This window comes from Trichosurus vulpecula, chromosome 7 (genome assembly GCF_011100635.1).
Source record: "Trichosurus vulpecula isolate mTriVul1 chromosome 7, mTriVul1.pri, whole genome shotgun sequence".
Classification (NCBI taxonomy): Eukaryota; Metazoa; Chordata; class Mammalia; order Diprotodontia; family Phalangeridae; genus Trichosurus; species Trichosurus vulpecula.
The window spans coordinates 13002605-13027715 of record NC_050579.1 but is presented as its reverse complement, the minus strand read 5'-3'; the positions used below and the strand labels follow the sequence as shown (position 1 = coordinate 13027715).

Here is a 25111-nt window from a genome sequence, read left to right as displayed (position 1 = left end):
TCAGAACCAACATGGGACTGGGCCACCAGGCCCAGGCTCCCATCACTGTAGCACCTGGCCTTCCGGGGCAGTGGCAGAAGCTGTGTCTTGTCTCTGTTTGGCATCTCCCAGAACGTCTCTGACACAAGGGTCCGTAAAAGCTTGTTAAAGGAAAAAATGCTCATTGAAGGTTAACATTTTTCTCCTAGGTGGATCTGTATTGGTTTTGGCCTTTGGAGCTTCAAATACAGAATTGTACTGGTGACTTATTAAGACGTTCCTTGTCCATTTTCTCTGAAGTGGTAAGTTTATTTTTCCATTGTTCATTAGTCATAAGTTTTTTAAATTTTCCTTTATGTAAACTTTAAGGGGAACACCCCTGTTATCTTCAAACTGATAATGACCTTTTGCTTTCATCTCTTTACTTACTCGGCTCTCTTTGGGCCTGGGGTGTCGTCCGTGTCGGGGACTCCCTGCGGAGTGTAGGTAGAGGCTTAGCAGATGCCAGGGAGCCACTGAAAGGCTAAATCACTCGTCCCACGTCACCAGGCCTGCTGCTCTCATCTTAGATTAAGAACAGTTAACAGTAGTGATGGCTGAGTTTCTAAGTTTGCCCTCAGAGCTCCTTTCTTCACGTCTGCAGCTCCTCTTCCTCAGGGCTTTCTCTGCCTTCCCCAGAGCATTGCTTGCCAGACAGTCCTGGAGGAGGATTGTAGAGAGTGGTGGAGGAGGAGGAAGGTCAGCCCCACTCACTCTGACTCTTGCCCTTTTAGTGCAGCAAACAGAAGTTTCAGTTGAGAAGCCAACAACAGATCCAGGAAGCAGCAGGCAACGTGTCCTGCGCAGCGGACAAAGCTCTGCTTCCTTCCCATTCTCTCATTGAGCCTCAGAACAGCCCTCAGAGGTCAGTAGTAGAAGTGTTATCATGGATGAGAACATGGGGGCCAAACAGGTGACAAAACGGGGACTCAGCTGTGTGCCTTGCCTAAGTCCCTGCAGCTGGTAAATAGCAGGGTTGGGACCCAAATCCAGGTCTTCTGGCTCCAGTCTGAGCGCTTTCTCCTCCACCCTTCCTCCTGGCCTTTGTTCTTCATCAAGAAGCTGCCACAAATTTCCAGGCACACAATTTGGGACCTTAGTTTTAGGAAGGCTCCTTCCTCATGGGGTGAAGTCCAGTTTCCCCGACCTCTTTGAAGGGCAGTGGGAGGAATTCAGAGGAGGATGGAGAGAGACTCCTTGGGGAAAGTGGTGCCACTCCTAGGTGGCTGGAGGGCTGCCAAGTCACCCCAGGCTAGCCCTTGCAGGGTGCTTGCTTTGGGCCAAACACAGTGCTGGCAGAAGGAGAAAGCTTAGTAAGACCCAGTCTGTGCCCTCATGGAGTTACAGGGAGCTGTGGCACACAAATCCCTCTTCAACGTACACAACAAGGTAGAAGGGCCACAGAAAAGTATAAAACCAGACACGACTCAGTGAGGGGGTGAGGCCGGTGAGCAGAAGGACTGATGGGACTGGAATGGGGCTGAAGACCAAAGGGAGGTGCTTTGACATGTGCATGAACCGTTTTGTATCAAAAGTGCTTCCTACATATTCTCCGCTGTGGTCCTGGGCAGCCATTTCCATTGTGTGGCTGAGAAAGGACACTTGGCTTGCCCACCATCACATGGCTAATGTGGGAAAGAGCTGAAATTCAAACCTAAATCCATTGGTTTTTCTGCTGTGCCCCATCTTCCGGAATTACCAGACTAAAAGTTTGTGCCTAGAATCTTCTTCTAATTTTGTCTGTGCCTTTAGACGCTCATGTTGCTTGTGTGTGCGCTGGCCCCTGGAAGAGTTGGCTGAGGCCACGGCTACTTGATCAGGTCACTTCTGGTATTCCAGTGTTTGGCTTTTCACTGGAGTTGGTGCGGAGGGATTCCTCGTTGTGTTGGACCGTTCAAATGATCCCCTGCTCGACAGGCCTTGATTGTAGCATTTTGATAAGGAAGAAATCAACACTAAGGAGACTGTTCCTGACTAAATCATGGCCTGCCTGCATGAAGATCCAGACAGAAGAGTCCCAGGTACTGGGGCCATGTCAGGAAAAGTCCTGGCAAGTTAAAACAGACAAAGCTTGAGCACCACACAGTGGGACTGTGAGAATATAAACAAGGCTTTAATTTATTAAGAAATGTTTTGTGTCCTTAAACTTGCTTTTAGGGATGGTGACTCTTTCAGATGTCATCAGTAGAGTTTTTCTCAGGCAGGCTGACAGGGATGAATATCTCTGTAGTTAGCTGGATTTAGTTTTAGAAAACAAGCGGCCTGTTGCCAAGATTACACACAGATTTCTAATTGGAGAAAAGCAACTTTCAAAAGTTTTGACATGTAGGAAAAAAGCTCCAGAAGTCAGTTTCCATGCTACATAGTGACACCTCACTTATCAATTCCACAAATATCTATAAGGCATCTTCTGTATTCAAGGAGCCAGTTTACCAAGACAACTCTCCTTGGGAGGCCTCAGCATCGTAAACGTGTTCCCAAGGCACTGGAAGGCGCTGCCAATACAAGGCCAATTCTTCTCGATCTGCCAAGAGTCATTGTCATCTGTGGAGCTGGCAGCTGGTGACCTTGGCGGGCAGCCCTTCACTACTAGAGTTACCAGGAGTAGAAACCAGGGAAGAAGAGACTGAGAACCACCCAGTGTTTAGACCATCTCTCAGCATGAACTTGGCTCTGGGCACACGCAGTGAGCGAGCCTGGTCTTCTGGCCTGTGATCCAGTACATACTCCTGGAGGAAGTGAATTGGTGCAGTCAGGACATTTTGGCATAAATGAGCCTGGACCAGGTGATGGAGATGGAAATAGATGCCCCCAGGCTAGAGGTGGAGGAGAAGTCAAGATATATCCCAAGGCAAAGAAATGTGACTTTGTGGGATGCTGGAGCATCTCACGGAGTGGTGTGCTATAGAAGTCTCTACAGAAAGACCCCCTTGAAAATAAGCCCAGCATCTATACCGTCTTCTGTTGTAGAGAATGAAGAGAAAGAGACAGACAGAGAGACAGACAGAGAAATCCTTTGAAGAACTTGATAAGACCCTGCAAATTAAATCAACATGGAGGTGGATGTCAGGGAAAAAGGGAAAGTAGGGAAAGGGAAAGTAGCCTGGAAAATACGGTGCAAGAGGAATGAATCTGCAAGTTCCAAGACATGTAGGCTAGCCAGAAGCCTCAGCCCAGTCCACCATGAAGCCTGCCTCTGGTCCAAGAATCGGAAGGCAGGCAGTCCCTGGGGATGGTGAGCATAGGCAAGATCACCAGCAAGTGCAAGTGTATCCTAACCCACAAGGAACAGACTTTGTTAGGGCAAAGATCAACATTTATACAGAGCTACAAAAAAGAATGAGGGCGTGCAATGAAAGTGGGTCTGGCTTGACCTATTTGAACAAATTATTGATGCCAAAAAGTGGGAAGTGAATGAAGGAAAGGACCTTGACACCGATTTTAACTTCTCAGATCTGGAATGTTTTCTCTCCTGACTTTTGCCTCCCATGCCCAGCTCACCCCCTTCCCCCACAGTGTCTGCCTCCCCAAAATTACTGTTATTTGGTATGTATTTTCTATAAACTTGTATGTGAAGATCTTATCAGAGGTCTGGTCACTTTTCATTTATAGAGAGAAAGCATTTCATGTTTGTCTTTGTATTTCTGCCTCCCAGCCCAGTGCCTAGCATCCAGGAAGATTTCAGTAAATGTTGTTTGATTGAGGAGGAGAGATTTCTCACAGGGGCTGAGGCCATCGGGGCCACTGCACTGATGGCACTGAGCCCTACAACCTGCCTGGACTCCTCAATGAGATCCAGCATCACACTAAAGACTTTGGCCCAGCTACATGGGAGAGATTGAGGCTGAAGAATGACGTCGTACAGACCATGACAAGCTGTTGCATGGACGAACTATAGCATGCGTGTGTACAGCATATGTCTTGGATGGATGTTTACTTTATTTAACTAATGTTTAAGCGAATAGACTTACAGGTAGTATTGATCACATGTTACATTTTATGGGGATCAATAATTAAATACCTGTTAATATTAAAGTTCAATAAAATCTAAAGGAGTAAATGTTACATATGGTGCAATTCAGTTATTAAAGAGATCACAAAAACATTTTGATACATTGTATATAAGTTAATAAAGGACACAATCACTTCTCATAATGTTCTTTTCAAAAGCTCAGTCTCCATTTTGCAGAAGAGGAACCTGAAGCTCTAAGAAGACCACAAAGCTAATCATTAACTGCATAGCCTGGGTACAAATCCAGGCCTCCTGACTGCAGGTTGATTGGGTTTTCCATTATACCATCCTTGTCAGAAGGACAACCAATTATTGAAACAAGACTAAAGTTTTTCCCCTTTTCTGTTTCCTCGTTCAGAAATCAGCCCCTGTAGGTTATTCAGGCAGCCTTTGAAGTGCAGGGCTGATAATGAGATGGAAAATTTAGATCTGATCACAAGGTAAAGAAATTCTGGTTTAGGTGAATCAGTGGATTCTGGCCCGTTGTGTTTGAGTCAGACAGGTCTGGGTGAAAGTGGATTCCGCCTTTTTCTAGATTACCCTTGACAGGGTGGTGTGGGCCAATAGTAAGTTCCTTGATAAGACTGAGTGATCAGAGTCACGTTCCCTAGACCCTCATTAGAATAAGCCCACTTTTCATTATAATATTTGTTCTCTTATTACTCATTAACCAATCAGAACTGATTTCTGCCCTTGAGTAGATTCCATGAGGAGGTCTTTGGTTAAGGAGAGACAACCAAATGACTGTTCTTTTATTAATTATTCACTAGCACAATTAATAAAATGATTAATTACCCAGAAACTATGTCTCTTGGACTTTTTATGCAACATAGACATGAGCTAAAAGTGGCCTTCCTTCCTGGAAGAACCAGTTGTTTTGCCCAGTGTGAGATGGCGGCAGCCTAAGTAGACAAGAGGAATCAGATCGGAGAGTCGTCGTGACGATTGGATCAGCAGCACCAAGGCCAGATTTGGGCCATCTCCGTGGAAGTGGGAGTCAGCGATGCTGGGCACTCCGGCGTTTTTGTGTTTTCAGTGGAGTCTGTTTGATCATGCCTCTGGAAGGGTCTGTGTGCCCTTTTTACAGATGAGGAGACAAGACGTGTCCTTAGCCAGCTGACCTGACTGTCCAGAACACACCCAGGGTTCTATCATGACCCTCTTCTCCTCCCTCTCTGGTCTTTCCCACGGGTTTAGTCATCATCTCTTTGAAGATGCCTCCCAAAGTATATCTCTGTCCCAAACCTCTCTTCTGAACTACAGTCCCAAATGAACAGCTAACTGCCTTGTGGGACATCTCCTCTGGATCTCACAGGCATCTCAGGCTAGCATGTCCACAACAGAATTCACTGTATTTCTCCCCAGTTCTCTCTGCCCTCCAGCTTCCCAGCTTCTATTGGTGGTACCACCATCCTTCCCAGATTCACAGCCTTAGAGTCAGACGTCCGCTGTGTCCAATCAGTCACCATGCTGTTAACTCTGCTTTCGCAGTGTCTCTCTCGCCATCTGTCCCTCTTACCACCTGTCACCTGTGGCCTCTAGTGCCATCCCTCCCATCTGCCACACGATGGTCAAAGGGACACCAACAACCCAAAGCTGACCATGTCGGCCCATTAATAAAACATTCAGTTGTCCCATGTTGCCTTTAGAATGAAATACAAAGCCCTCAGCTTTAAAACAATTCTCCACGGTCTGGCTCCCACCTAGACATGTTTCCCATTTCTGCACAAACAGCTCCATTCAAATTAATCTCCTCAGTGTCACTTGGACACCTTAGAACCTTAGATTAAGTGGTTCTCCCATGTCTGGAAGACATCCCCTCCTCCTGTGTACCTTGTAGGATCCAGAGCTTCCTTCTGCGCAGTGGAGGCACCACTACACGCAGGAAGCCTTTCCTCCTGGTGCCTCCTGAGTTATTAACACTCTCTTGGGTTTCCCCGCATACACCTTGTATCCCTTCAGCTTCTCGAGGTCTGGGGCTGTTACGTCGGCCTCTCTGTCTCCTGCGCCCAACACTGGGCCTTGTTCAGTATGGAGGCTTAGCAGATGCTTGTTTAGTTGCATTGACTCGCTCTTCCAGTAATGGTGGTAGTACCAGTCCATTCAAAGACTTTCACAGAGGATCCCTTTCCTCAGTGCTCACATCCGGGAGAGGGCCAGCTCTGGCTCAGAGAGCGGTGGGTGGCTGTGACTCACCTTAGCCTCAGTGGCACTCCGCTCCAACTGGTCATAGCCTCAGCAAAGCCATGGCACAAATTGACTTGTGTCTCCAGCTGAAACCACTGGTTGGCCTAAATTAGGGGTGTCATATTTTTGCATCTCCTTAAGTGGTAGCTGGTAAATACTCTGTCTCAGCCTGGGTCAGAACTTATTCACTGAGTATGAGCTCCTTAAAGACCAGAGAGAGCAAGAGCATATACTGGGTACTTAGTGAAGGCTTGTTGAATTAAAATGGAATTTGTTTTACCCCTACAGATTATCCATTGAATGATTAATAGAATGGTTCTTTTACAGGCTTGCATTTCCAATACTTTTACCTCTATTAAGGACACTAATACCGTGCCAGGGTAGTGTTTGGTGCTGGTAGATTAGTATCTGAGGGCTCCATGTCTATTGGGTTGGGGGTTTCAGTTGCTTTGGGTTGTGACAGGTGCAGAATTCACCAGGCTTGTCTGGAGTCACACAGCCAGTTGTCCGAGGTTACGTTCCTGGCTTTAGCCCCAATGCTCTTTCCAAAGGACTGAAGCCCACGAGGATTCTCTGTTACACAGCAAAGCTTGGTCCCAGGAGGCCCTTCCTGCAGTGGGACCGCCAGAGCCCCAGCAGCTATGGAGAGGCCTTCACTTGTCAGCGACCAGGGGCACCCTCAGCGGGAGGGCTGAAGGAAGGGGACATGGAGGTGCCTGCATTAGCTCCCCAAGGCTGGCCTTTCACAGGGGTCGCTGGGGTCAGCTCTGCCCTGGTGACGACACCTCATAATGGGAAGAGTCCTTGGCGGGGCCGGGGGTCCCTCTGCTGGGGTGAGACTCATTTAGTCTGCCTCAGAGTAGACTTATAAAGGGGGGTGCAGTGGATAGACCCCTGGGCCCGAGTGACCCTAGACAAGTCACTGGACCTCTGTGTGCCTCAGTCTTCTTAATTAAATAAGACTACTAATTGTGCCGTCTCAGGGGTGTTTGTGAAGCGACCAGCACAGTGCCTGGCGCCTAGGGAGCACTCTGGAAGTGTTAGTTATCATCATCATCATCATCATCATTATTATTAATGGATATTTTAATAAAGAGTTCAGGGTCACCTATAGCAATGAATCTAATTTCTAGGTAAGAATAGAGTGCTTTTCATTTAAAATACTCCCATTTTCCTTCCCTTAAAGTTGATTTGATTTCCGCTGTTGCTGTTCTGGTGGCCAAGGAGCTGCTGTTGAGGATTACATTCTTTTGCTTGCCAGCTTTTTCACAGATTGTCTTTGCTGGCTTTTGTGGCTAAATGTAAGGAGACAACCTGTTGCTGCCAAGAAACTGACTTTTTAAAAACACGTGGTGTGCACCTACAAGGCGACCAACCAGTTTGGGAACAAAATTGAAAAAGGGGATGATTGGAGCATCAGCTGCTTAGCTAGATGTGGCCGACATTTTTCATTAGTTTATTGAGAATATAGTGTATGTGCTTTAAATTTCAATTTTGAATTTAAAAGTTTATTTTCCCCGCTTTTTCCCATGACCTGAAAGTTTCGGTCTTGGCAGCATTTCCGATTATAGATCGTATTCTCTTTTTTGAGAATATATTTAATTGATACTGTTTGTCCCACAAGTTTCATTCAGAGCTTTACGTTTTTACAGTTTTTGTTGAATAATTTACTCTTCCTCTGTTTAAGTTTTCTTTTTACCTCTCTTTCATTTTCATCTTTAGCCAGTTGCAGTTCAGAGTTTCTGCACTCATCTCATTGGATGAAAATAGGAATCCGGGCAGCATTATTAGATCTCAGGCACCATTGTTTTTGTGAATAAAGATTATAACCCTCCCTGCCCCCCCCCAGGCAGATACTTTTGGTGTCAGTGATGTGCTAATTAGCCAGATTGTAAAGGATTAGGATTCATATTCTTTAGTAGAACTAGATCTTATACAAATAAGAGAATGACTACAGCCTTGTGACTGAGCTATGATTAGTTTCCTTTAATGAAATATATTTATATATAAAATTTATGTATAATTTAAATATGTATTTATAAATGGTTAACATGTATATATATTATTATATTATATATTATTTTATTTCTATATTCCATATTTATATTATATTCATATTTATGTATTTAAATATAACTTTATTATTTTATTTTTACTATACATTTATATTTACTTATTTTATATGTTTATATTTCATTATATATTATTATATTACATATTTTTATATTATGAAATAAAAAGTATTTTAAGCAGGTTCCACTTTATCACTCAACAGTAGTTAGATATTCATTAATTTATTCATTCATTCATTCCTTGAAGAAACATGTTTTCCTTTTCAGCTGGCTTACTTCAGGAGGACAGAATGAATGAGTGCTCTGAACTGGCTTCTGACCATCATAGTAGACCTGAAGATCAGAGTGAGCCAAGGCCGAACACGGCCACCCTTCAAGAAGACATTGAGATGACCAGCGGATCCAGCGGAAGTGAAGCTAATGAGAATGACTTCAGTGGGCGGGAGTCGCCTGGCAACGACTATGACGAAAATGGAAAAGATTCTGCCATGTTGGTGGAGAGCTCGGAGAGCCACAAGAGGTCTGCTTCTTGGCCCCCAGGCGGCGGCAGCAGGAGGAGGAGGAGGCCCCACTCCCTGTCCTCCTCTCCAGCCACCAACACCCCATTCCCCCAGGTGTTGGAGTCCAGAGTCATGCCCTTCTTCCCCCTTCCCTGGCCCTTGGGTACGCCCCATCTGCTCTGACCCTAAATGCTCCCTTCCCAGTGGTCATTGGTCAGAGAACATCTGCCCTGCCGTTGCTCCCGCAGGCCACGTGGGCCATTGCCACGTGCCAGCCCTGCCATAGGCTCTAAGAACCACTTCATTTTTCTCTCTACTGTAAACACTCCCTTACGTCTTATTTCCCCAAATAGACTGGGAGTTTCCTGTCTAGCCTTTCAGCCCAGTGCTTAGCACATACTAGGTGCTTAATAAATGCTTTTCCATTCCACTGAAGATCAGATAGTTCATTCACCTCGTTTTACAAAGGGGAGGGCCGTGGCCCAGAAGCTGACAGGCTTACCCAGAGACCGCCTCACCCCTACTAGTTACTGAGTTTCTGAATGTTTCTCTGATGAGAGTTGTTAACCTGTTTGGGGAGGGGGAAGTATGGGGAAAGCCCAGGATTGGTCTGAAGTCTGAATTCCTGTTTCTTGTCCCAGCAGTTCCAATGCTTTTAGCCTGATGATTGTAAACTCAGACCACAATCCATCCACCAGTGGATGCAGGTAAATCTAATTATTCAATTGTTCTCCACTTAGATCTCTAAAATATCTCGAAGCAGAAGATTGTCCCGGGAGCTGTTTGGGGTTTGGTTTGGGAGGGTGCTCTTGGCCATTCATCTTCCCCTAGATGGAGTTCTAACATGGCAGCCTGTCAGGTGCGGGGCTTTTCTCCACACTGACTTCCACTGGGGGGTTTCCTAGGGAGCCAGCCACTACAGGAAGTTGTTCTTTCTGAGCATGTTCCAGATGTGGCCCCTGCCCCTTCTGCCCTTGTCCAGCTGCTGGTTCTGCTACGGTCATTGGAGGCCTGTGGCCACTTTGTATAATTGACTGAGCCCTGTTCTTCATGCCATTGCCCCTTCACATCCCCACACAAGACTGGGTTCTTAATCTTGAGCGGCAGGAGAATTCATCAGCTTGGACTTCCCACAGTCCTCTCTTACAGCTAGACTCAGCAGCTGCCTCCTCCTCCCTCCTTCCTGTGCTCTTTGAGTTTCCAGATGCCACCCCTATTGAGAGGTTCTTCCTAACTGAGCCAGTTGAATTGAACTGCAGTCAGAAAGTCCCCTGGCTTCCCTGGGGGCCACAGCAGGAAAACATCCTCCAGTTGGGGTGGCTTCCCACAGAGTTTTCGCGGGGAGTGGGGCCACAAGACCTGAGCCAAGACCCAGTGAGAGAGCTTCCATCGCTCTCTGGGCTCAGGGTTGAGTGAAATGGAAAGAAACGAGTCTCTGATTACCTCTTTATTTAATTTTCATAGCAGTGAGCAATCAGCCAAAGCCAAGACTCAGAAAGAACTGATCAGAACATTGAAGGAACTGAAAGGCCACCTGCCTCCGGACAGAAAGACCAAAGGCAAGCCCAGCATGTTGGCGACCTTGAAGTACGCCCTTCGGAGCATTAAACAGATCAAAGGTATTTGCATTCTTTAGGATTTGTTTGGTTGGTTGGGGGGTGTGTGTGTGGTGTGTGTGTGTGGGGGGGGGGTGCGTGTGTGTGCGCGCGCCCCACACGCGGGCCCTCCCTGGCAGGGGGAATATCTCCAGAATGAGAGTTCGGATCTGTTTCTGAAACAAAAGTGAAGAGATCTCGGATAACTGACTCTTAAATCCATGCTTAGAAAACAATCAGACAACAAGACTTTTTAGAAGCACACAAAGGCCTGTCCCCTCAGTCCTGTCCCCTCAGCCTTCGGAGGGCTGTTAGTACTGAGTAGTTAGTACTGAGAATGGGAATTGGTGCCCGGGATGATGCCCCTCGGGTGGCGTGAGACCCAGAATTATTGAAGAAAGATACATTGGCCTTTGGCTTTTCGCACTCATTTCATTAATATGGTGGAGTGTTCTCCTGTATAAAGTGTAAATGGAGAGGCCTTTCCTGGCTCCCCACCTCCCAGGGCTGGGGGAGGGAGCCGTCACGTGGTAAACTTTACCAGTATCATGGAAATGTGGTGCTGGTGCTGGGCCTTCGCTTCTTGCTGTTTTTTAGATCTTCAAAGAGAATTTCAGAATAACGTCATTGGTCAAAAAAGAGAGTTTGGCAGAGCGCTCCGTCCCCTTTAATACGATCTGCCGAGCATCGTTCTTAGGGTGAAGGAGAGCGTGCTTGTGGCCCTTGGGGGCTCCTTGGTGGCCGTCAGATCACCCTTCTGCCCCTTGGCTAGTACTTCTCCTTTCTTTCCGTTTAAAAGCGGATGAGTATTAAGTAATTAATTAAGGTCAAAATTTCAACCAGAAAAAGCCCAAGTTTTAAATGAAAACTTTAAAATTTAGGGCATTTAGGTACGTTATCTCGTCAGAGTCTCAGGACAATTGAAGGAACCGAGCATAAAATACCCCTCCTCCCCACAGGATTCTTCTATTTTCAATTTGCAGTTAGGGCTCTTTGGGTGTTCCTTGTTGTTGATTTTTGTTTCCTGAGGTCAGAGGTCAGCAGGACCTCTTAAGCTGAATCAGTGGTGGCAGATGTCTTTGATGGGAGAATCTGTGCGCACACCCTGATGCTGCTTAGGCCCGGTGAGGCAGGTCCTTCCCCATGTACATGCACTAAAGGGATCCCGGGCTTGGCTGAAGGGCTTCTCTGGTCACTCATTTGCAGCTTCCTAACCCTAAAAGCCCCTCCTGGGGCCCAGCTGAGGACCAGAAAGCCTTGCCATGGCCTGGGAGGGCCTGGCTCTCGTGGCTTGTGGGATCCAAAGCCAGGCCCTTGGCCTCCCTCCTCGGCACCTCAGATGCTCTCAGGCTCTTTACTCCTTCTCTCCCCCCTCCTCCTCCTCCTCCCCCTCCCCTCCTACTCCCCCTCCCCCTCCCCTCCTCCCCTTCTTCCTCCTCTTCCTTCTCTTCCTCTTTTGATTCTTTTTTCTGAGGAAGAAGTGCCCAGACTACAGAGGCCACCTCCCCCAGTCTTGCCTGCCGCTCACCCAGACTCCTCTCTCTTGACCTTAGAACACAGCCCTTTCCGGCCACCTTCTCATCTCTCCTTTGCACCCTCGTTTCTTTAAAAGCATTTAACACTTGCCCTTCTCCCTTGATTCCTGCCCTTGTTCCCCAGTCTCTCTTCTAGGGTCACTGCTGACTCTGTGGGCCTCCTCTTCCACCCTCCCCCAAGGTGGTCTCAGAGGCTGCTGACCCTCACCAGCCTTCTGGAGACCCTCTCTCTGGGGCTCCCTAGCAGAGCCTGGGGCAAGTTTGTCACCTCCTTCTCAGACGGTTCTCTTTCTCTTTGTCTTCCTTGAACCCACTAAATGTAGACATTCTCCAGGGTTTTCTCTCTCTCCTGTCTCAGCCATCTCGTCACTCTGAGTGCCATCGGTCCCCTCGCTTCCTACTTCACAACTTTTCTGGATTGGCGATCTCCACAATCGGGCAGTCTCTCTGATGGTGCAGATCTCAGCCCTTCTGCCTTCTGTTTTGTGTCATCCCGGGAGGACCCCAGAGCAGGGTGGCAGCTGCCTGCCCCTCCTCCTGCCCTCTTGCCAGGGGACCAGGCAGGCGCTGTCTTGTCAGACTCACTTTGGTGTCATTTGTGATGTTTCCTGCAGGAAGTTTGTAATTTATAACACAAGGCAGCCAATTGATGTGCATCTCTTAGCCCACCATGACTCTGCCTCCCCTGCCGTGTGGATCGACAACAATCTTAGTGTCCTATGATTTGTAGCTGCCTGTCATTAGGGACAGGGTTGGGGGAAGGGCCGTGGCTCCGGCCTGGTGTGAGAAGCTCCCTCTGCCCATCCCTGCCCTGGGTTAGCTTGGTCACATGGCATGAAGGTGCCCAGGCAGCACTCGAACCCACATCTCCCTGGCTTGGACACCGGTTCTCTCTGTACTGCTCCCATCTTTTGGGAAAAGCTTGGGGCCCTTGAAAGTGCTGTCCATACACTCCTCTTTTCCTCCTTAGTTGTCTCTGGGCCCGCCTCTCTATCTTCAGCATCTGTCTGTTGATCTGCCTCTCATAGTCTGGACCCCAGGCATTCCCTCTCTACAACTGGAGGGTTTCATTAGGTGGCGCTTTTGAGTGGCTGTGGGTCTGCTTTAGGCAGCTCAGCCGTGTTCTGGGCCTGGCTGCAGTTAGGACAAGGTCATCTGCCAGCCAGAGTATTCAGAGGGTCTCCTTGTCTAGAGGGAGCTTCCTCCCAATTTGGACCCAGCCACTCTGAGGACAGATGACGGTTCTTCCTGATTTGTACCTCTGTGGATGGTAATACTGTGCGGGTCTCCTGGCCCCCAGGCCCCTGTAACCTGTGCATTCTACGTACACTGCTGCCTCCATCACTTACCTGAGTCCCAGCTTCTAGGTCCTCCTCCTTTGCTGCCACCTCAGGATCAGTTCTCCCTCCCCAGCATCCCTCAGGTCTCTGCTCCTTTCCCCCACTGGTAAGAGTCGGCCTAGTCCAGGACTACTGGGAGCCCCTCTGGTTCTGACTCAGATGACAGCCTGTTCATTAGTCTCCCAGACTCCATTTCCCTTTCCAGTTCACCTTTCACAATCTGCTGAGGTCAGATCTGGCCGCATCACTGCCCTGCTTATAGCCCTTTGAGGACTTCCTGGTGCCTCTGGATCAGAGGCCGTCTGCCCAGGCAACACTTCAGGCTCATCCCAGCCTGGCTTCCATCAACCTTTCCAGCCTTATTGTTTATACACTACTCGTCTTCTCCACTTTGCCAGGGCATCCAAGCCAGCTGCTAGCTCCTCTCTGCCCTAGACCCAGGATTCCTTCCTTTGCCTTCTGCATACTTGCATCCTGTCCCTGGGCTGGGCTTTCCCTCCCTCACCTTCTGTTTCTGTTTCCATCTAACCTCGAGCCTTGTCTTCCTTCAGGCCCCCTGGGGCCACCTGGGCCTTGAAGCCTTCCCTGGTCCTTCCCCCTCTCCTTGCCGTGCTCTACCCCCTCAGTCTCCTTGCCTTAGGCCCAGCTTTGTGTGTGCTATTCCACCCCTGAGGGCAGGGATCGCTTTGTCTTGTATCTGCAGTTGGGAGCCCGGGGCCTGGAGGGCAGAGCAGTGAGTGGCCCCTCCAAGACCATATGGCTGCTGGCTGAGGCCAGAATAGAACCCAGGAATCTTTTCTGCTGGCCTTGAATATCCAATAGGATCATAGTATTCTAGAAAGGACCTTGAATCTAGGGTACCCCCCTCATCTTGCACATGAGGAAAGAGGCTGCAGCAGGGGAGATGCCCCACCCAAGGCCACCCAGCCTCAATTTCCCAGCTCCCAAACCGGGACTCTTGGGAGCATCAAGCCTCAGGGCGCTCCCCAAATTTCTGCCGTCTACCACTGGGCCAGGTGACCTGGAATAGCCTTTCCAGCTCTCAGAGTCTTTGATGGGGTGAATGCCCCCACCAAACGGAAAGGGTTGGAGCATGGCGTCAATCCCTGCGGACTCCCCGCCTTGGTGTCCCCACTGCCCCTTGGCCCAGTTCCCAGGTGGTGTTTTCATTTTTCATTTTTTTTTTTTGCTTGGGACATTGGCTTTTGAAAAGGCCCACTTAGCTGTTTCTTCAGTCTCTGACTGAAGTAAAAGTGCTTTAACATCCCCCAAAATTTGGGGGAAAGAAAAAAATCAAATACTAGAAATAAGCAATAGTCATTTATTTTCAGCTTAAAAAGCACAGGAAGTGTGGTACATCAGAGCCGATCTTACTCACGTAGTTAGCATGTTTGCTGTAGTCAGTTTAAAAGTGGAGCTTAGCAGATAGGAATGAGGATTTTCTAATTAAACTCGTTTGTTCTGCTGTTTTCGTTTTTGTTCCAAACTAGAAGCTCTTGAACTTGAAGTGTAAGTCTGAGATCTCTCTGTTTTTGCCAGTTTATGAAAAGGAAGAAGGCCTGAAAACAGAAGCAGTGATAGCTGGCACTTGTGTCGTTTGTGAAGCTTTTTACATAAGTTATCTCCTTTGATCCTAAGAGCCACCCCTCAAAGTCAATGCCACCAATATTACCATCCTCGCTTAACAGATGAGGAAACCAAGGCCCAGGGAAGTAAAGCTAGTTGTCATCACATGGCCCATGTGAGCTGCAGGTGGGGAACTGAGAAGATGGCAGGGCCCTTGGCAGAAGCAGGCCAGTGTGGGGAGGAGATGTGCTGATGGGAACACTTACGAGGAAGGAAAGCTAGAACCAGGGGAGCAGAGTCTGTGTCTTACCGGGAAAGCTGCTCCGTGTTATACAAAGGCTGTGCTCGGACGGGCTCCATGCCACGGTCACCTAACATCTAAGCTCATTCTGGTCTGTGGTCATTGGAAATGCTTCTCTGAAACCCGCCCTGAGTGGACAGGCCACATTGTCCTGCAGCCGCATGGCTAGCGCCCTTTGAAATTGGCCTCGGTCTTGTGTCCAGGAATTCCATAACCATGTGAAGTAATGAACTTATTTCCATTTCTCAGTAAAGCTTCACTTCCTTCTGTGCTTGGAAGTACATATTTAGCTTGAGAAGTGGCTGGGCCAGGTCCCCGAGGAAGGAAGGTCTCCCCTGAGTGCCCTGTGTAGACAGAAGGCAGTGATGGCCTTGCCTGGTTGGCCAGCAGGCGTCAGAACTGGGGACCGACGCTGGAGAGCGTGGCAGGAGCCTGGCCGTTGGACCATTTGAAAATATTCTGGTTTTTTTAAGAAGTGTTTTAGAAAAACAGCAAAATAGAACATGTTGCTTACAAAGCACTTGCGTCATCCTTTCTAGCTGGGATGTTCTTGGTCTGCCCTGTACCGTGACAGTCAGGAGCCCCCGGCGCTCTCTCTTCTCTTCGGAATGTTGCGCTCCCCCAAAACTTACTACCTAATGACGTTTTTCAGTGAGGACCTTTGCTTGTCATGTTTTGGCTTTTTTTAAGTACACCTTTTCCTTCCAGCTAACGAAGAGTATTATCAGATCTTACTGACCAGTGACAACCATCCAGCCGATCTGGACGTGCCTTCTTACACAGTCAAGGAAATCGAGACTCTGGCTTCAGAATACATCATGAAGAATGTGGTGAGTGTTACCCAACAACAGGGATGCTCGTTTTATGTCAGCATCGCTGGGAATTTGGATGCTTTGTTTGACTTGGGGGATCGGGTGGTCCCCTGAGCCCAGCCTACTTTGTGACACAATAGTAATAAATTGGGGGAAGTTAAGTCTGTCCAGTTTGACTTCAAGATTTTACCCAAATTAAAGTGAAAGAATAAAACATGCACCAGAGTGTCCCCCAGACCCCCACCAGTGAGTGTCTCATGGTGGTGAGAAGGGGAACATGGCTTCCAGCTCTGGAAGGTCCTAGCAAGCTGGAAAGCCTCCAAGTGAAAAACTAAGCATGAGTGTGTCCTCAGAGGACCGGAGGAGCCCCTCCCCAGGGGTGTGTGGCCAGGTGATAATCTCTTGGCCAGAGCATCTTGTGGAGACCTGCTGAGGAAGAAGGGGAGAGGGCTGCAGCCTAGATCCTCTGGGGAGTACCTGCTGAGTAAAGGACAGATCCTAGAGGTGTCACATACAAAAGATGTCCCTGAGGGAGTCATCAGCACACAGCCACGGAGAAGCCAGATCCCTGGAGGGAGGAAAGTGGGTGACCCAGGGTCATCGCACAGCTCAGGATGGAGCCAGTTCTCAGGGTCCTCCTGAGGCATCTTTGCCCCTTCACCAGCACTAACTTGGGGCTCTCATAACTAACGTCAGTTGGTGAAGCAGCACATTTCTGACATTGCCCCTAATTTTTAGTGACATCACAGGATCTAGAGCAGAGAAGGGCCTTAGAGGCCATCTGGTCCAACTGAGATCAAGGAAGCTCAGCTCGCCTAGAGGGAGGCGGGACTTCTCTGGCCCGAGATCCCGCAGCCTCCCAGACAGTTTGTTTAGCATGACATTGCTTCATCACCTCTGTAGGGAACAGTCACAGTGCTGCTTTAAAAGGCTGCTGGAGGTGAGACCTCTGAATGCACTTATAGGGGCCGGCCCTGACTGCCACATCCCAGCGGGCCCACAGAGTTCTGAGAATCACTTGGCTGATTCCTTGTTCTGAACATAGCGCCATGCTCATCTTGTTTCCTTTTAGGATATGTTTGCTATGGCTGTTTCCTTGGTTACTGGAAAGATCGTGTACATCTCCGATCAGGCCACATCAATTCTTCCCTGTAAAAAAGACACGTTTCACGATGCCAAGTTTGTGGAGTTCCTGGCGCCCCACGATGTGAGCGTGTTCCACAGCTCCACAGCTCCGTCCCGACTCCCAGCCTGGCGTGTTTGCCGCAGAGCTGGTAAGTCCTGGCTCTGTCGCTGTAGTAGCCGATCACCAGGGAGTTGACCTGAGTTGCTCCTGCGGACCCTCTGCTGTGCCTGCCTTGAGTAGGAGGCATTTCTTCCTGAATCTTTGAAAGTTGTGAGGGAAGCCAGTGGTCCAATGACTCCTTAGGCAGCTCGGGTCAGGGGTCACAGGGGAGACAGACTGCTGGCACAAGTCACTCCTCTAACAGAAATGATATGCGAAGATTGGTACTCTAAGGAAAGAAAAGCCAAGTCCTACCTTAGACAGTGAGTGTCACAGCCCAGAGATGCTGGGGAGGGGGCAGGCAGGCACAGGGAATGGCGTGTACCCAAGTACAGATGACCCAGGGTAGAACGAGATGAAGGCAAAGTGTTCCCCAAAAACATGAGGAGGAAGAGGCGTGAAAGCATGAGGCAAGGTTGGGGAACACTTCGTGGGGTACACCACCAGGGAGTGAAGCGGGAAGGAGGAATCTCCGAGGTTCATTGATGAGGATCTGGGCTGAAGATGTGGGGGTGGACCTAGTGGGAGACAGGAAGAAAGAACAGCTGTCGGCCCCACGGACTCACCTGTGGAGAGGAGGGATGAATGAATAGCATTTTTGAAGCACCCACTATGTGCTGAGCCTAGTGCTAACTTGCTGGGGGACACAGCAAAGTGAGATAGGCCCTGCCCGCAGGGAGCTTACAGTCTGATTAGGGAAGACCCCAAAGCAGGGAGAGTTCTGACATGGCATCTTGGGGTTCTGGGTTCCCTTTGGTCCTCAGTGTCTGGCGGGAAAGAGGCAGGAGGCTTTGGCAGCAAGGTTGGTGGGGAGAGAGGGAAATGAAGGGGAGCCGTAGAAAGCCCGACTGGTGGAAAGATGGGAACAGACTTTAGAGGGCCTCAAATGCCACACTGAAGAGTTGGGAGTCGTGGAGCGGTTAGTTCACTATTTCTGGTAGCGCTGCTTAGGGCACCTGGGGATGCTTCAGACTCTCCCCACGAGCCTTGACTTGGCCTCTTAATCTAGTCGTTGGATCAGAGCTGGCGGATCAGAGTTCCATTTGAGAGAAGGTGACTGAGATAGGAAGCTAAGGTTATCTTGGGTGATCTTAACTAAGAAAAAGAAGCTGAGGGAGGGAAGAGCGGATGAGTCGTTTTGCCAGATTTCACTCCAGTAGTCAACAAGCCACACAAGGTCACGAGAACCAGGGTTCGAGGGTGTCAAGATTAAGTCCCTTTAGACATGCAGTCAGGGGCCCCGAAAAGTCAGCAGGTCAGATCGCGTTGAGGTGAAAGGTGGTGGTAGCAGGCGGATGTGCCTTCCCTCTTCCCTCTTGGGAAGCCTGGGTCTGGCCTGAAGGGCTGCGGCTTCCCCTTCTCAATGGGAAGAGTCTCCTCCCCTCCTCAGATTCAGCTGTGAGCGTGCGTTTGGGTTACCGGCTTATCCTAGAAGGCGCTGTGAGATTTGAATCTCAGAATGTTGCTTCACTCCTTCTCTGAAACCTTTGCTGGCTCCCCATTTCCTTTGTGTGGCATTCAAGGCCCCCTTCTGCCCAATACGCAGACTTTCTGAGGCTGTGTGACTATTTTATAAATAAATATTTATTTACTCCTGGGAGGTGGAAGCAGGGGTTTTCCCTCATTTCCCTGCTGTACGGCTGCATTGCTTCCTGTTGCCTTCAAGATAAAATGCCCCCTCCTTAGCCTGGCATTCAGGGCCCCCTACCCTCTGGAGCCACCCTCGCTTTCCCAGCTTGTTTCTTGTTACTCTCTTTTATGGACTCGATCCAGGCTGGCCCAGCCGGCCTCCCAGCACTTTGCTGAATTGGACCTGGCATCTCCTACCCCCACGTATGCCCCTTCCTCAGACTCCTTGTCTTCAGGTCCCTAGTTTGGGAATCTCCTTCTCTGGAAATCCTTCCTGGGTGCCTACGCTCTCAGAGCTTCCTCCTTCCCAGAGTGTCTTGTATTTAATTATCTGTGTACAGGACTCATCCCCAGGAGAACATAAGTGTTGGCGCCCCCAGCGCTTTGCCAGGCACATTGGCCTTGATCCATGTTTGTGGAATTGATGTGGAGAATGGCACTGTCTGAAGGCCGTAGGCCACTCCTGCGCCAACGTGCAGACAGCCCAGTCCACAGAAGGGACAGCCCAGAGTCTGATCCCGTACCTGTCAGGGCCCGATGGGCAGAAGGCCCAAGGTGGCAGAGCCCATTTCCCCTCATCTTCCCGAGAGAATATCTCCTCATCCCCCTGTGCCCAAAACTAACCTGAAAAGTGTCCTTTTAATGTGCGTCGATTTTACATCACCGAATGAGACTGTAATTGTTGTTTGACTCATGACTGGATATAAGTTGAGTGGCAGCTGAAGGTGAGCCTGGGGCTTAGGTCTGCCTCTGAGGAGGTGATGGTGAGGCCTGGGAGGAAGGCAGCAAAGCAGACGTGACAGCAGCAGCCCAGGCTGACCCTCGACCACCCCTCAGAATGGCGTGAGGGCTTCATGGCAGAGGGACACGTAAGAGGCTCATTCCCTCGCTGCAAATACAGACTTAGAACACAGGAGCTGGAAAGGAGCCAGTTCCCTCATTTGACGGTGAAGGAAACTGAGGCCTGAAGTGAAGTGATTTGAGTTTAGGTTTCCCAGGGAACCAGAGGGGAGGCCTGAATTCGAACTTGAGGCTTCATGGTCCCTCCTGCAGGGCTCTGTTGTAGGTGGCCTCAGCTTCTGTCCCCATATGTATGGCGCTGCTATTAGACAGTGATCATAGTCTAAGGGAGCAGCCCAAGGCCAGACAGAAGCAGTGATGAGGTTGCTCAGGAGAAGCCCAATCCGTGGTGCTTTCCTCCCAGCAGGCCTGGGAGGCAGGTGTACCTGAGGGAATGGTACTGTCCCAGGGCAACACAACAAGCCAGTGTTAGGTCCAAGTCACTGAGAGACTGAGAGGACTCAGAGGACTGAGCTTGGGAGAGAACATAAAGATGTGAGTTGTGAACGTCTAAAAAAACCCGGAGCATCTGTTAGTGCATCTGCCACAACTGTGTGCCCTCCTCAGAAGGCTCTGCTTGTCACTACCCAGAATGACAGGAGGCCTTAGTGTGACACCTGGCCAATGGGCACTTTGTTAGGCCACATTTAGGGAACCTTTTTTTTAGACAGGAGAAGATCAGTGAAAACTGTTTTTCAAACCCAGATTCTTCATTTGTTTTTAACTAAGTGTGTGACTTAAGAATTTTTTTTTAACATTTATAGATTCTTCCACTCAGGATTACATGGAAGAGAAATCTTTCTTCTGTCGTATCAGGTAAGATTGAATGTAGTTTCTGAGACCAAAAAAGATGAAAATGAAGTTACTCAAACTTCATAAGAACATTTCACAGTCAAGGGTCAGAACGGGTGGGGAACCTGCGGCCTCGAGGTCACATGTGGCCTTCCAGATCCTTAAGCGGTGGCCTTTTGACAGAATCCAAGTTTTAGTTGTTTTGGAAAATTTGGATTCATCTCAGAAAGCAGCCCTTGAGTATCTAGAAGGCCACATGTGACCTCGAGGCCGCAGGTTCCCCACCCCTGGGTCAGAAGAAAGCCTTCTTTATATCCCAGTTCCTCTCAGGAACCAGCTGGTTCTGAAAGTTCCCCCAAATAGGTGTGATGTCCAAACATAGAATATTTTGGGGTTTAAAATAATTGACAGATTATTTTAAAATGTGCTCTGAGCTGGGGAGTAGGAGGGGCAGAACCAAGGGAAATATACCTCTGAGAAGGAAAGGCCTTGGGGGCTAGGGGAAGCCTATGTTTGTGCCCAAGGCCTCAGGCAGCACCTCAGACCATGTGCTAATGTCCAAGAGGTGGCCAGATGCATCAGCAGAGGGCGCCTGCTTTCTCTAGATTCCCTGGACTGGAGAAAGCATAAATCCTGCCTCGGTTCCCGTATTGCTGCCCCAATAGCCACATGTAGAAAGGGTTTGGGGTACCTAGATTTCTTGTTCACCGTTTTAGTTAATAAATGAGTGTTGTCACTGAACTTTTTCTCACAAAGCCCCTCTCCGTGTCATGAGCCACCTAGTGTGGGAAAACTAACAATTTGTACTGGGGAAAAGAGTCATTATTTGTAAAAGTCTTGGCCTTTTCAACACAGGAAGTCGCCTCTCAGGTAGCTGTAGACTCGCAGATTTGCTTTCTGGACATATGCTCTACTGTAAAGTTAGTGACATTTTTACAAATCAGATCATCTTTTAAATGCTTGAGGTGAGTGCATTTAAAGTTCTATGTAAAGAAAGCCCATGACGCATCTTCCTGTATGGCAATGACTTGGTCTCGATTTGATCTTTTCTCAGTGAATTTGGATGGAATGTGAGCTCCTCGAAAGGTGGGATTGTGGGGGTTTTGTCCCTGTTCCACAGCACCCGGCCCAGTGCCTGGCTCACAGTCAGCACTTAATAAATGCAGGCACATTTGCTTGGGTTCTAGCAGGTGGTTGATGGAGGAAGGAGTCCCTAGCATGGCTTGAGTCACTCTGGCTTCAAGGTCATGACTTGTCTTGGAGATTTCCAGAGTCAGTCCTGGCTGGGGGAGGCAGAAGAGTATGACTTAACAGGTCAGCGTCCCAAACAGCTCCAGGTGCTGGACCATCATCACGTTCATGGGCTTTCTTTGTGCATTGCCTTCTCCACCTTAGAGCAGATTGAGTATGATTTAAGTCCTTTTTATGAAGACCAGGCCATCCTCCCGAGCATCATTGGCTGCCTTCTTGGAGGCAGCGTGTGCCAGAAGTGGGGAGCACCCATTCAGAGACCCTGGGCTTTACTATCTTATAAGGTAAGGCTTGGTGGCCTGATGTGGGCTTATGTGCCACTCTTCACAAAGGTGGATGGAGGCCCTGGTGGGGCAGTCTGAGCAAGCATCTCTGCTGTGCCCCTGGCTGCTTTTCTCTGTAATGATGCTGGGAGCAGAGAGAGCCATGGCCTGGGGGCTTCTCCACCAGAGGTAATGACTGTCTACCTCCCTTTGGTTTTCTGTACCCTTATGCTCAGCACCATCTCCGCATCATCACAAGATGGCAGGCCAAACCCACATCTGTCTGTCACTCCCAGGAGGGCTAGTCATAAAGTATTACCTGCTGTTCCAAGACTTAGTCCTAAGACATTTTGGAACAGGCTTGATTCCATCTTCATCCCCCAGAGCTCATGGCTGCCAGCCTGTCGGCCCTTCCTTCCCTCCTGCTCTCCAGCCAGACTCAGCTCCCAGACCCTGAGAGGTAAGGAGAGGCTATGAGGAGGGAGCCAGGAACACAGAAACTCACACAAGGTGGCTTGGTGGTTTCCCATGTTTCACTGAACTGCAGCCATCCTGTTGAACCAGTCCTAAGAACGAGCCGTCCAGCTGTTAGGGTTGTACCAGGCTAGGAGCACTGCCCATGCTGCTTCACAGACTGACTCTCAGGAAGTGTATTCCATAGTAACTTTGCACTTTTCTGATAGTGCCCTCATCTAGAGGTTGGGTCAGTGTGGAAGTGGCCTGGAGTCCCCTCTGACCTTTGCTATCTCTGTGACCTTAGGCATCTCCCTGAGGCTCTTCCTGGGGCCTCAGTTTCCCTCTCTGTAAAATGAGAGGGTTGGATTCAGCTACTTCTGAGATTCCTGCCAGCTCTAAACCAGTGTTCCCAGGACCCCAGAATCCTCTCCTCTGAGCTCTCCTTCTCCCTCGGTTGGATGCAGCCATCTCAGTCCCTGCCTCCCCCTTGAGCAGCAGCTCAGCTCTGAGAGTTACCTCTTGGACTTAGAACACAAATGTCCACAACCACCCTCCCTCTTGCCTCGGTTGGTGGCAGTATCTTTCTGCCCATTATCCACCTCTGTCATCTGCGTCTTCTTTCCCTGCTCTCTCTCTCTCCTCTGTGGATACCACTTTGTCTCTTCCTTCTGTCTCACTGCGTCCCCTCTGCCTCTGGCTCTCCTGCCTCCCCCCTGGACCAATGCCTGGTAACCGGGCTCCCTGCCTGCAGCCTCTCTCCAGATTCACTACATCATCAAAGTCATCTTTCCAATGGATTGTCCCCCAGCTCGCAGACCATCAGTGGTTCCCCACTGCCTGCCCCGTAGAACCTCTTTATTCTGGCATTCAAGGCCTTTTTCTGCCATCTGGCTTCAGACTATCTTCCCAGCCGTATTTCATGCTCCTACCTGTTAAGCCGAATTGGACCACCCTCGGCCAACTCAGGGCATTTGCTTTACCTGAAATGGACTCTCTCCACATCCCTAGAGGCTCATTATAGTCCTTTCCTTCAGGAGCCTGTTCAGGGTCCACCTCTTACATAGTAGATACTGGACAAATGTGGCTAAAATAGCATCTCTGATGGCAGGTGAAAGAATGGATACCTTTAGATGGCTTCTAGACCTTTAGCAAGATGAGCTTTTTCAGTTGTCAGAAGTTGTGTGGCTGGATTGTGTGTGTGTGTATGCATGTGTGTGGGTGTGTGCATGTGTGTGTGTGGGAGTGCATGTGTGTGTGCATGCGTATGCCAGTGTGGGGTATGCGTGTATGTGTGCATGCATATGGGTGTGTGTGTGTGTGTGTGTATGTTATTTCATGGAAGCCTGTGACATTAGCACAGACCATACCAGGCAGTTAGGCCTTGGCTTCCTCCTAGGGTTGACATGGTTTGATTTGTACATTGACAGTGAGTTCCAAATACAGCAGCTTTCATAGCACTGAAAAATGTTGGAGAAAATATTTAAAAGCCACAAATTCTTCTAGCATCATGCTTAGTGAATGGCTCTCATCTGTTACATGGAGATTTCTGATCTGGCGTCATGTTGAAATTCTAAAGCTGTCCTTCTGAAAATAGACACGACTCGGCCGATTGATATTTTTCCATAAAAAATATTTGGCCTTTTCACCAGAGATTGGAACTGTTTTAGGCCCCCAATCTCTGGCCCTAGTGCCCAATTAAAAAGCAAAAATTGATTGACTGAGTCAGACCTGCTTTCAGAAAGGTAGCTTTAGAATTCTAAATTATCGTGACACCCGGCTGGTGAAAAGCACCAGTACATCATGATGCTAGAATTTTTGTCTTTTTAGCAGTCTCTGGGCCTAAGAAAGTTACTCTGCTTTTGTAACCCTTGTCACTCCTTGTCCTGACACTCCACCAGGTACTATCACATCAATTTCCCTGGGCCTAATGTGGATGAAGATGTGTCTCATGGGCTGATGCTAGACTTGCCTTTGTTAAAACCCCAGATACAACCATGCCCTCTTTGGGGTTGGGGAACCTGCAGCATCCAGAGTTTTCTGTGGCTTCCTTTCCTTTATGGAAGGAAAGCTGATGAGTGGGGAGGAGGGCAGGGTCTGTCTGGCTTCTCTTCAGCCTCTGTTTATGACATACTTGTAATGGCTGAGGCCCACTGAGCAGGGTCTTGAGGGATTAAGCGCCAGCAATGAAGAGACCAAAGAAGGAGTGACGCTGTTCTCCCCTGTCTCTTTCTCATTGGAGCTTGAGCTCCCTGTGGCTGTGCTCATGGGGAGATGCTCCCAGATGCTTTCTTGCCACGTCTCGAGCATACAAGGTCCAGAGCTCCCTCCTAGTGTGAGGACTCTGGCAGGCTGCAGGATAGAGAGCCATGGGCTGGTTTCTTCAGAATTCCCTGGATAATTGAAGGCGTGTGAATTGTCACATCATCAGTATTGAGATGTATCACTCTGGAACACCTTCAATAGCTAAGGGAGCAGAGAATCGTCTCAGTGGAGCTAGGAGGGGCCAGCGTCACCTCTCCCATGTTCTCCCTTTGAGTTCCTGTTTTAGTACAAATGTTTTCAGGAGGGATAATGCCCCAAGCTCCCCTCCAGCATGAAAATAGTGGGATTCTGTAATCAGTGCCTTCACCAAAACGCCCCTAATTCTTTAGGATGGC

The 25111-nt window shown here is 49.0% G+C and overlaps 1 protein-coding gene across 1 annotated transcript in view; it reads left to right on the top strand.

The window, feature by feature from the left end:
* Positions 1-219: 219 nt before the first annotated feature.
* The window catches only part of PER2 (period circadian regulator 2), a 48754-nt gene continuing 23862 nt past the window's right edge, over positions 220-25111 (top strand). The window contains exons 1-7 of the mRNA XM_036769033.1: positions 220-281; positions 8557-8809; positions 9434-9496; positions 10254-10408; positions 15835-15956; positions 17011-17212; positions 20457-20508. Of these exons, the coding sequence (XP_036624928.1) occupies positions 8580-8809; positions 9434-9496; positions 10254-10408; positions 15835-15956; positions 17011-17212; positions 20457-20508 (824 nt within the window). The 5' untranslated portion in view covers positions 220-281; positions 8557-8579. The remainder of the gene's footprint in view (positions 282-8556; positions 8810-9433; positions 9497-10253; positions 10409-15834; positions 15957-17010; positions 17213-20456; positions 20509-25111) is intronic.